Source organism: Aethalodelphis obliquidens, unplaced genomic scaffold, assembly GCF_003676395.1.
Source record: "Aethalodelphis obliquidens isolate GAN/ISIS:26980383/991018 unplaced genomic scaffold, ASM367639v1 scaffold24, whole genome shotgun sequence".
Taxonomy (NCBI): domain Eukaryota; kingdom Metazoa; phylum Chordata; class Mammalia; order Artiodactyla; family Delphinidae; genus Aethalodelphis; species Aethalodelphis obliquidens.
In genome coordinates this window covers 19,718,137-19,730,153 of record NW_020837968.1, presented here as the reverse complement: position 1 = coordinate 19,730,153, position 12,017 = coordinate 19,718,137, and the positions used below count along the sequence as shown (strand labels likewise).

General features: G+C 34.3%; 1 protein-coding gene across 15 annotated transcripts in view; it reads left to right on the top strand.

Moving 5' to 3' along the window:
• Positions 1-12,017, top strand: part of CDC42BPA (CDC42 binding protein kinase alpha) — a 311,334-nt gene that overhangs the window by 144,973 nt on the left and 154,344 nt on the right. For all 15 annotated transcript variants that reach the window (XM_027122374.1, XM_027122372.1, XM_027122377.1 and 12 more), the window contains one exon: positions 11,432-11,632. In XM_027122374.1, the coding sequence (XP_026978175.1) occupies positions 11,432-11,632 (201 nt within the window). The remainder of the gene's footprint in view (positions 1-11,431; positions 11,633-12,017) is intronic.

The following is a 12,017-nucleotide window of genomic DNA, read 5'->3' as shown; positions in this document are numbered from 1 at the left end:
AAAAGTCATATACCATTTTCAACTGCTTATATTAATGATCTTAAGATCTATACACTATACCTTTTATGAGACTCTTGTTTGTTCCTTTTTTAGCTGAACTGTTTATTATTGTACTTGAGATATTTCCACAGTTCCGGAGGAGTGAAGAAAATAAATCCCACATGGAAAACGAATATGTGACTTCTTCACTTTCATTTCTTTTCTGTTTCTTTACTAGTTGTCTGGTTTTCCTGAGGGACAGTGTTCAACAAGTGAATGCTTTTATCAGAAAGTCCTCTAGGCTGATTCAGTTTTATGTTACCATTTACTTTAGTTCTGCTAACCCTAGGCCCCTCCGTTATATTCTCTCACTTACTTAAAAGTTTACATGTCCCAATTGTTTTCCCTGTTTGTTATTGTTGTTGTTATTGTTGTAGTATTTACCTCAATTTCCTGGTTGTATAGCATACATCCAAATATATATCATTTTAATTGGCAGAAACTTTTTGGAGAGTAATTTAGTATAATACATTGCAAAAGCCACGAAAATGTCACATTATTCTGGACCAGCAATTTGACTTCTGAAAATTTATCCTAAGGAGATAACTTTTTTTAAAAGGATTATATGACTTCTGCCTCTAGCCATTGATGGAGGGAGTAATTGATACCAAATTGTTCTTTCACTATAAATAACTGTAAAACTGGATTTGAAACAACAGTTTTTAGGCAGTGGACAACAGGCAACACAAGACTGTTATCTCTGAGAGAAGTTAATTCATGAGGTATGCCTCACCATTTCCCAGGATTGGGACAGTTTGCTGACTCTGATGCAGAAAGCTAGAGTTAAAGCAGAGTTTAACCGTCTTACAGAGCTGAGGAGGAGGAGATCAGAGTTGGATTAGCTGAGGCAGCTGGAATCTGCAGGGCTTACCATTGGAAAGGAGGGAGTTGTGCATAGAGAGGGCCTAAAATATCCATGTGGGGCTATCTCATGACGGTTGGTCTGTACATATGTCGTACAGTTGTCCCTTGGTATCTGTGGGGGGTTGGTTCCAGGACTGCCCCCCTGCCATGGATAGTAAAATCTGCAGATGCTCAAGTAAGTCCCTGATATAAAATGATGTAGTATTTTCATATAACCCATGCACATCCTCCTGTATACTTTATATCATCTCTAGATTACTTATAATACCTAATACAATGTAAATTCTATATAAATAGTTGTAAATACAATGTAAATGCTATGTAAATAGTTGCCAGCGTGTGACAGATTCAAGTTTTGCTTTGGGGAACTTTCTGGAAAATTTTTTAAAAAATATTTTTGATCCATGATTGGTTGAATCTGCAAATGTGGAACCAGCAGATGTGGAGGGACAACTGTATAAGAACATATGAGAATTACCAAAGAGTAGATGCTATCCATTTGAAAATCGAGCAGATTACTCAAAATCAAGCAGTGCTGGAGGAGACACAGCACTAGGGGACATTGGAATATTGGCTAGTTAAGATGTTTGTAACATGTAAGACTTACTCTAAGCCTATCTAACAGCCTAAAACCAAGTCCTGATAAGATCAACGGAGTTTGAAAGTGGTCCTCCAAATAAAGGGGTTGAGATGAATCTTAGGTTTTCTATAAATTGCCTTTAAAGGGTGTACGTGTAAGCCAGCCCATGTTCAAGGAGATCAGTTAGCATTTTTTTATCTGCTTAAAGGAGAATTTAATATTCTTCAGAGGAAGATAATAGAATTCATACTGTCCACAATGTTTTATTGACAGTGGCCAGCATTCAGTCAAAAATCACTAGACCAAACAAAAATAGAGGGTAGGGTAAGTGATAGTGATACAGAATTGAAAAATAAAAGTAGTCAGTAAAAACCTGGCTAGCACAGACGTTGGAGTTGCCAGACAGAGACTTAATGAAACTATCATATATATGTTGAAAGAATCAAAGGAAGATAATAGTCTTAAAGATTACACAGATGAGGAATCTCTGCAGAAAAATAAATCAAACGGATCTTTTAGAACTTGAAAATTATAGTAATCGAAATAAAAAATTCACGGGAAGAGGTTAAGAGTAGATTAGAAATGAGAGAAGAAAGAGCCAGTGAATTTGAAGATAGATTAATAGAGATTAAACAGTCTGAAGAACAGAGAGGAAAAGATTGAAACAAAATCAATATAGGCTCAGATATCCATACAGTTAGAATCCTAGTAAAAGTGTGATAGTAACAGAAAACATTTGTAAGAATTAATGGCTCAAACTTACCAAATGTGATGAAAAACACAGATATAAAATCCTAGCATAGGGCTTCCCTGGTGGCGCAGTGGTTGAGAGTCCACCTGCCGATGCAGGGGACACGGGTTTGTGCCCCGGTCCAGGAAGATCCCACATGCCGCGGAGCAGCTAGGCCTATGAGCCATGGCCGCTGCACCTGCACATCCGGAGCCTGTGCTCCACAATGGGAGAGGCCACAACAGCGAGAGGCCCGCGTACCACAAAAAAAAAAAAAAAAAATCCTAGCATATCTCAAGGTAATAAACGGAACCACACCTGGCTACATCACAGTTAAACTGCTGAAACTTAAAGAAAAAAAATTGAAAGCAGCCAGAAGAAAAAACACTTCACATACTGTGGGAAAAGGGTAAAAATAACCACTGAACTCTCATCAGAAATCATGGAATGATATCTTTAAAGTGCTGAAAGAAAAAAAAAAAGTCTGTAAATCAAGAATTCTATATCAAACAAAAATATTCTTCAAAAATGAAGGTGAATTAAAGACATTTTCAGGTAAATGAAAGAGGCCTAGATGCTAAAGAATGTCCTTCACACCAAAGGAAATGACACCATTTGGATACTTAGCTATATGATAAAGCATATCAGATACGATAAATAAGATTTACAGGATAAAGGAAAAAGATTATATTAATCTTTCTTTTAAAATTTACATAAAAGGTATCTGACTGTTAAAAGCGAAAATAAAATTGTAATGTGGGGCTTGTGACATAGGTAGAAGTAATAGATATGACAGTAGTCACACAAACAACGTAAGACCGGTGTATGTAATTATTCTGCTCTAAGATAACTGCATGTGTTTGAAGTATATAGTGGGAAGTGGATAGTGCCAGGTATGACGTGAGAGGGAGAGAAATAGCATGGTGGTCTAAGTTGAGAAAACACAGATTAAAGTCAGGTAGGCTGTGGTATCAGAAGGTTGTGGTCCACAATTCCAGAAAAGAGAGAGCTACACTGAGAAAGAATTCCAGGGGAAGAGGTAGTGTTTCCTCAGTCCTGCATGTTATAAGCCCCTTAAAGTTGGGGCTCCTCCTTTGGAGTCTGGTGTTCAGTCCTCCAAGTCCCTGTGCATTCCAGAATGCATTGAGTACTGTTTCTGTCTATATGAGTTGCCCCTGATCAGATTTATTCCTAAAATTCTAGTATGTCTTCCTAGTCATTCATTTTTTATTAATGATCTCAAATAATTTTCCTGGACATGATAGCATGTTGGTCCTCCATTTAGAAAATTATAATGAAGAAACCTTCTTTTTTCTTTTCCTTTCTACTTCATTTTTTATGTGACGTATACATGTTTTAGGAAGACATGAGAAGAAACAGCATTCCTTTGTCCTGGTTCTTTCCCACCTCCAACTGTCTTTTTCTGCAAGCAGACACATAAAAATCTTTTAGCTCTTTCTTCCGTTGTTTCTTCTACTTATGTATTTTTTATTATTGTATTCATGCTACTGCCTCTTGTTATTTAGTTTTAGATATTATCTATTAATTTCCTACCATGGAAGATGAGGATACAGGTCTTTTATACCTGTCTCAACCAACCCTTACACTTCCTCTTCATCTTCCCAGTGTTGTGATTATCACATAATCTTTCATTAAATCCTGTTCAGTTTTTTAATAATTATATAAATATTATTCATAGCTGTGCCATATTATTTATTTTAATTACCTTTCTTTTCTTGGACAGCTCTTTGTTCTCCCTGAAGTAAGTGACCCCTTTGCTTTGCTTAGTTTTTCTGTATAATTCTCACTAGTTTATCCCCAGACTCTCTACCACACATTAAGAAATTGAGCAATTCCTTTCTCTCTTAGACACAGTAAATAACTTAGTGGCTCCTTTGTCTGGAGGCGTGCATACTCTCATTCTAGTCTAGACTGTCCTGTAGGCCTACTGGAGATAGGCCTATCTCCTATCTCCAGTTCTCTGATGAGAACTGTCATCCTAGACATACCTTTCCTTATCATCATGGAATTTGCGTGTCGCTCTCTAGTAATGGATCCTCTGTTTCCTGGATCCATGTCTGTCTTTCATCTCATTTGGTGGTAGCTGCCTAAGAAAGGTTCCAGTGGAAGTAAATATTTCATAATCTTGCATGTGTGAAAAATGCCTTCATTTCTTCTCTCATACTTGAGTGATAATTTATCTAGACTGGACATGGTATGATGGATTTGAACTTATTTTTCTCTTAGAATTTAGAAGACATTGCATTGTGTTCTAATTTACTGCTGTGACATCTGATGCCGTCCTAATTCTCAGTACTTCTGTTATAACCTTCGCCCCTTATTTGGAAGCTTTTAGGATGTTCTGTTTATTTCCGGTGTTCTGAAACGTTGTGATTATATAACTCTGTGTGGATCATCATTTATTATTATTGAAGCAGTTGCTTCAATTTTAACCTTTCCCAAAGTTTGTGACTTTCCAAATTAAGTTTCAACTTGCTTTTTAGGTCTCACGTCTGAGTCAAAATTATACCGTCTTAATCACTATACCTTTGTAAGAAGTCAGTTTCTGTGAGAGGGTGTCCTGCTGTCATTCCTTTTCTGTCTCTAAAATTGTTTTGGCTATTCTTGGCCACTTGTTTTTCCATATGATTGTTAGGATTATATTACTAGTTTATATACATACATGCAGACATATACAAACACCCTTTCACATATACAAGCTTGTAGACCTGCACTGAATTTAGAGATTAATTATGGGAAAATTTTTGTCTATAACATGAAGTCTTCCCATCTGTGAATATGGTATCTCCATTGTTTTAGGTTTTCTCTTATGTCTGTTAATGAAGTTTTATAATAATGTTCAGGTAAAAGTAAATCTATTACCTTTATTTGTTAGATTTTTTCCTAGACACTTCATGGATTTTTTTTTTTGGCTATTATAAATGGATAACTTTTAAAAATTTGCATTTTAATAGCTTGTTGCTCTTCTTTAGGACCACAGTTGATTTTTGCATATTCATCTTGAAACTAGCAAGCTCACTAAATTTTTCTATTAGTTCAAAATAATTTGTGGATTCTATGTGTATATGTATATTTTTCTATATAGACAATCTTATAATCTGCAAATAATGACACAGCCTTGTGTTTTGTCCTTTCCAGTCCTTACACCGTTATTTTGCTATATTTTTTTCTCATCATGCAGTCAGTGACCTTAAACACAATATTAGATAGGTGTAGTAATTGGGAGCTTCTTTGCCTTGTTCCTGACTTTATTGGTATTTTTTCTGTAGTTTCAAATTAAGTATGATGTTTGCTGTAATCTTTTGGTATATATTCTTCATCAGATTAAGGAGATTTCTATTTCTGATTACCAAGAGTTTGTTATGGTTTTTAATACTGTGTAATCAAGTGATTTTTCTGCATCCATTGAGATAATACCAGGGTGTTTTTCCTTCAGTCTGTTAATACGATGAATGACATAGATTGTCCAGTGTTAAATCATCCATCCTTTGGATATAAACATAACTTTATCATCAAGTTATACTGATATAGTTGAACAAACTGCTAGATTGACCATGCTAAAATTCTATATTGAATTGTTACCTGAGATTCATACCTGACATTGATCATATCTGAGCTTGCAGTATAATTTTCCTTCTCAAATTTTTCTTATCTGTCTTGTTTTGTATTTAGGTTATTTTAGCCTTATAAAATAAACAGGGGAGCCACATCCGCTGCCCTTACCCATTTTGGGTTTAGAACAGTTATATAATACTGGGGTTATCTGTTCCTTTTTTTTTTGCGGTATGCGGGCCTCTCACTGTTGTGGCCTCTCCCGTTGCGGAGCACAGGCTCCAGACGCACAGGCTCAGCGGCCATGGCTCATGGGCCCAGCCGCTCCGCGGCATGTGGGATCTTCCCGGACCGGGTCACAAACCTGTGTCCCCTGCATCGGCAGGCGGACTCTCAACCACTGCGCCACCAGGGAAGCCCTCTATTTTTTATATAATTGGTAGAACTCACTTTTAAATCACCTTTGCTTTGGTGAGGTTTTGTTTTCTTCTGTTTTATTTTGTTTGTTTTCCAGGTAGATTTTATACTATTGATTCAAATTTTTTAATGGTTATAGGTCTCTTTGGTTTTCTATTTCTTCCTGAGTCAGTTTTGGTAAGTTATATTTTTTTCTATGAAAATTATCTATTTTCTCTGAGTTTTCAATTTTATTGGTATAAAGTTGTTCAGTTCGCAGTCTTTCTAGTTTTAAAATCTCTGTTCCATGTGTAGTTTTGCTCTTTTATCATTCCTGATGTTGTTTATTTGTGCTTTACTTTTCTTCATAAGTTTTGACATAGAGTATTTTACTAAATATTTTCCAGCTTTAGTTAGAACTCTTCTGTGGACCATTAATTATTTAGACGTGTGCCTTTTGGTATTCATAGTGTTATGTTTACTTATTTGGCTGTTTATAGAAAGTTTTCTTTTACTGGAGAGTGGATCTATTTGTTATCAGTTTTTTAGCATTTGTCAAGATTGCTTTTAATTTTGTAACAGGCCAATTGTTATAACTGTTACATGTTTGTTTGAAAATAATACATTTTTTCCTAACTTTTGGGTGCAGGTTTTTATATATGTCCGTAAGATTACAGTTATTAACTTTGTTGTTCAAAATATTAATATTCTTACCAGTTTTATTTTTTTCTGATCTATTATTTATTGTTTAAAAGTCCTTATTATGATGTTGAATTTATTAATTTTCCCTTGAACTTATCAATGTTTTCACAACTCTTTTGTAGCTATGTTGTTAGTTACGTATTATTCAGAATTGCTCTTCCAGGGTATTTTCTAATTAATAAATTAGATTAATTTCTAATTAATAAATCTTTAAAAATCATAATAATCATCTTGGCCTTAGAATCTAATTTGATTGATATTAATACAGCTACCTGAACCTTCTTTTGTTTAACATATGCCTGGTATATCTTTTCCATCCTTTTATTTTTAACCTTTCTTTATGTTTAGGTGCATTAAGCAGATTATTGCTGATTTTTTAAAAATTTGTTCATTTTGGTTTTATTTGTCATCTAGTGTGATGACTCTGTCTTTTGATAGTTGAATTTAATCCGTTTATGAATTTCATTATTAATATGTTTGTATTTATTTCTAGTATATTGTCTTGTACTATTTGCTATAGGTTTTGCTTGTTTGTTTGCATGTGTGCTTCTCCCGCACACCCCACTTCTTCCCTTCCTTCTATTGGCTGGGTCAAATTTATTTTTATTTCTTCTTTTCTTCTTCGGAAGTTATACATTCTATTTCAAATATTTTAATGTTTATCTTAAAAATTTTAGCATTTATCCTTTATGTAAAGTCTAGAGACAATCAGTTTCTCCACCATATTCCTAATTAAAGAAAAAACTTAATTTGTCTTATACCATCTACAAAAATTAACTCAAAATAGATCAAAAACCTAAATGTAAGAGCTAAAACTCTAAAACTCTTGGAAGAAAGCATAGTGGGCAGGGGAGAAGTTTTATGACTTTTATTTGACAATGATTTCTTGGATGTGACACCAAGCAATAGGTAACAAAAGAAAAAATAGACAAATTGGACTACACCATCATTAAAAATTTCTGTGCATCAAAGGACACAGTTATCTTAGTGAGAAGGTAGCCTATGGAATGGGAGAAAATAGTTGTAAATCTATGTCTGATAAGAGGTTGCTATCCATAATATATCAAGAACCCCGACAACTCAGTAACAAACTAACAACCCAATTCAAAATAAGCTAAGGACTTGAAATGCCATTTCTTCTAAGAAGATATACGAATGGCCAGCAAGCCCATGACAGGATGCTCAGCATCACTAGTCATTAGGGAAATGCACATCTAAACCATAATGAGATACTACCTCACACCTATTAGGATGGCTACTATAAAAAAAAAAAAAAGTTTTGGCAAAGATGTGGGAAAATTGGAATCCTTGTGTACTGTTGATGGAGATGTAAAAGACTGTAGCCGCTGTGGAAAACAGTATGGCAGTTCTTCAGAAAACTAAAAATAGAATTACCATATGATCCAGCAGTTCCGCTTCTGGGTACATGCTCCACAGAATTTAAAGCAGGGTCTCGAAGAGATATTTGTTCACCCATGTTCATTGCACGATTATTCCCAAAAGTCAAGGGATGTAAGCAACTCAGGTGTCCATCGTTGGATGAATGGATAAAAAAAAATGTGGTATATACATACACTGGAATATTATTCAGCCTTAAAATTCTGATACATGCTACAACAAGGATAGACCTTCTTAAAAACATGTCAAGTGATATAAGCCAGACACAAAAGAACAAACATTGTACGATTTCACTTACATGAAGTACCTAGAGTAGTCAAATTCATGGAAAGTATAGTGGTGGTTGCCAGGGCCTGGGAGGAGGAGGGAATAGGGGAATTATTGCTTAATAGATTTTCAGTTTTGCAAGATGAAAAGAGTTTTAGAGATGGTGGTGATGGTTGCACAACAATGTAAATGTACTTAATGCCACTGTACACTTAGAACTGTACACTTAGAAATGGTTATAATGGTAAATTTTATATTATGGGTGTTTTACCACAATTAAAAATGATAATTAAAAAGTAAATAAAAATTAGAAAACCAAGAAACTTAGAACATTGTAATCCTAACTGCTCCCTCAGTAACATGTTGTTTTCTAATATTTTAGTTCCATCTTATTTTTCAGCCTTCAAGTAGTTGTTCCTTCCTCCTCCTCCATCTCCTTTTTCTGTTGCCCCTGTTCCTCCTCCTCATCTTACTCTTTGTTGTCCTGTTTCTCCTTCTCTTTGTCATTATTTTATCCAATTAATAACCATTTAGATGTATGTTAAAGTTTACTAATATCTTTGTTCATAATTCCCTCTCGTGTCACATTCTTCCATCTAGGTTATATTTCTTTTTTTCTTTTTTTCTTTTTTTTTTTTTTTGCGGTATGCAGGCCTCTCACTGTTGTGGCCTCTCCCATTGCGGAGCACAGGCTCCAGACGCGCAAGCTCAGCAGCAATGGCTCAGGGGCCCAGCCGCTCCGCGGCATGTGGGATCTTCCCGGCATGTGGGATCTTCCCGGACCGGGTCATGAACCCACGTCCCCTGCATCGGCAGGCAGACTCTTAACCACTGCGCCACCAGGGAAGCTCTGGGTTATATTTCTTGATTCTGAAGTATATCCTTTAGTACTTTTGTTCAACTGAAAAGGGCTGCAAGTGGTAGTTCACTCAATCTTTGTATGAAAATATCTTTATTTAACCCTCATTCCTATATTATAATTTAGGTAGGTAGGGAATATAATATTGACAATTATTTTGTCTCATCACTTTGAAAATACAATTCCATTTTCTTCTGACTGCTGTGTTAGTATTAATAATTCAGCTGTCAGTCTAATTGTCATTCCTTAGTAGAAAAATCTCTCTTTATTCTCTAATGTTTTTAAGATCTCTTGCCTTTGGTGCTCTGCAGTTTAACTACAGTGTGTATAGTAGTGGATCCGATTTCATTTATTTTTTCATATCTTTTATTTCAATGACTACTTTTTTCCATATCTAGGACCTCTCTTTAATTTTTTTTATCTTTTTCTTATGTTTTTGATTTTTTAATATGTCTAATAATTTTAAACATACTTATTTCATGAAGTGGAACTGATAATTGTTAGAGGTCTAATTGTTTGGATTTCTGACTTTTGCTTGTAATAGAATGTCTCCTCATTTTGTTATATTATTGGATTGTGAGCTCATCTTCAATGGCCTTTTATGTGTGAGAATTATATGTGGCCAAGTTTGAGCATGTGTCCTCCACGGTAGTTTTGAATTTGTTATGCCAGGCTTTCTAGGGGCACCTAACCTGGTGCCAGTATTTTTGCCAGTTTCTTGGCTTGAGAACTTCTGAACAGCAGAAACCCTGTGAATTAGAATTCCAAATGGTGGGACTATGTGACCTAAAGTTATGAATTTCTAAAGGAGGAAAGTTTTTTCACATATCAGTCACAGTCAAGATAGACAAAATGTCTTAATCTGTCTCTGCTGAGTGGCAGATTTTTATAATTCACCTTTTCCTTACAATATGCCTTTTAGGGTAAAGGTTATATGGGGCAGCCTCTCACTTCAAACATCCTGTAAGTTCAAGGTCTTTCCTTTTGTCCTTATGTATATGTTAAAAGCAAGTACCTAGACAATGAAAACCAGTATTTCTCCAACTGCACTCCTGCTTCAATGTTTATCGCCCTGGTTCTCAATCATTTCTTGATTACTGGGCCCCTAAGACTGTCTCTTTATTTAAAGGCTCATTTATGTATTTATAAAAATGGTTGTTATATTTTATCTAGTACTTTTAAGAGTTTGTAGTAGAAGAGTTTTCAAATTACTTAATCTCAGTATTGCCAAGGAGGAAGTCTATTCTAATGATTATTAAGAATGGTAATTTAGTCTAGAAAACTCAGAGTATTAACCATTATTTTATCTTGAGAATGTTCATTGCTTGATATGTTCTCTTAAAACATAAAGAACCAATTTTCTTTTACTTTGGAATACCTTACAAGACATGTGCCCAGGATCTTTTTTAGCTGTTGTTTTCTAATTTACATCCAACTGGCCATAATTGTATGCCCAGTTCTTTTTCTCTGTTGGGACTTTATTTTTTGAAGGATATATTTTTTTCCCTTTTATAATTTTTTTAAATACATAAGTAGTTTGCGGGACATTGTTAACATTTATTTCCTTAGGTTTTCATTAAAGTGTTTTAAAATAATCTCCAGTCTGCTCATAGTATTAGCCAGACTTTTTTATTTTTCCCCCTAATTAATTGTAAAGTTTTCACAGTCCCATTTTTCATATTTAAGTGTTGGATAGATAATATCAGTAATAAGAATGTTCTAAAATATATATTCAATTTGTGGTTAGTGGCTGTGGTGTTCAAATCATATTGTTACCCTAAATGTAGTCAATTAAGTAACAGCTATAATAAACGTTCTATAGTGTTAAAAAATCTGGAGAACTTGTTGGTGTGGTGCTTATATAAATTTTAACTTATATGGACAAGGAGGCTAAATTCAGATAATGACGAAGTTGTTGTTATGAAGTAATGCTATTGTATTTTTAAGTAAATGTTTCTAATTTAAAATTATTATTTGTTTCTAATATATTATGGTAGATTACTAAAAATGTGAACTTCTTCAGGTACAGTCCTCAGTGGCTGTTGGAACTCCAGATTATATCTCTCCTGAAATCCTTCAAGCCATGGAAGATGGAAAAGGCAGATATGGACCTGAGTGTGACTGGTGGTCTTTGGGGGTCTGTATGTATGAAATGCTTTATGGAGAAACACCATTTTATGCAGAATCTCTGGTGGAAACATATGGAAAAATCATGAATCACAAAGTTAGTATATTTTACTAATTTTCAAATTAATGTGGTAAATAATACATATAATATTCAATAAAATTAAAATGTGATATTTAAAAAAATGATTTTCCAAGAACAATAAACAATCTAATTTCTATGCTAATAAGGGACATGACAAATATGAGTAATCAAGATCCATAAATTATGCATAAAATTACTAGTTTTCACCTTCTCCTGTATTTCATTAGAGGTGCTAATAAGTAGAAAATTAAATGTTCTCTTCAGTAGAATAACAAAGATCATAAGCAGATAATTTATATCATTACTATATAGTATAAGTATAATCATGACTAGAATGCATTAAAAATTCTCAATCTTAATAAATAAAGTGCAAATTAAAATAAGAAGAGCATCCTTTTCT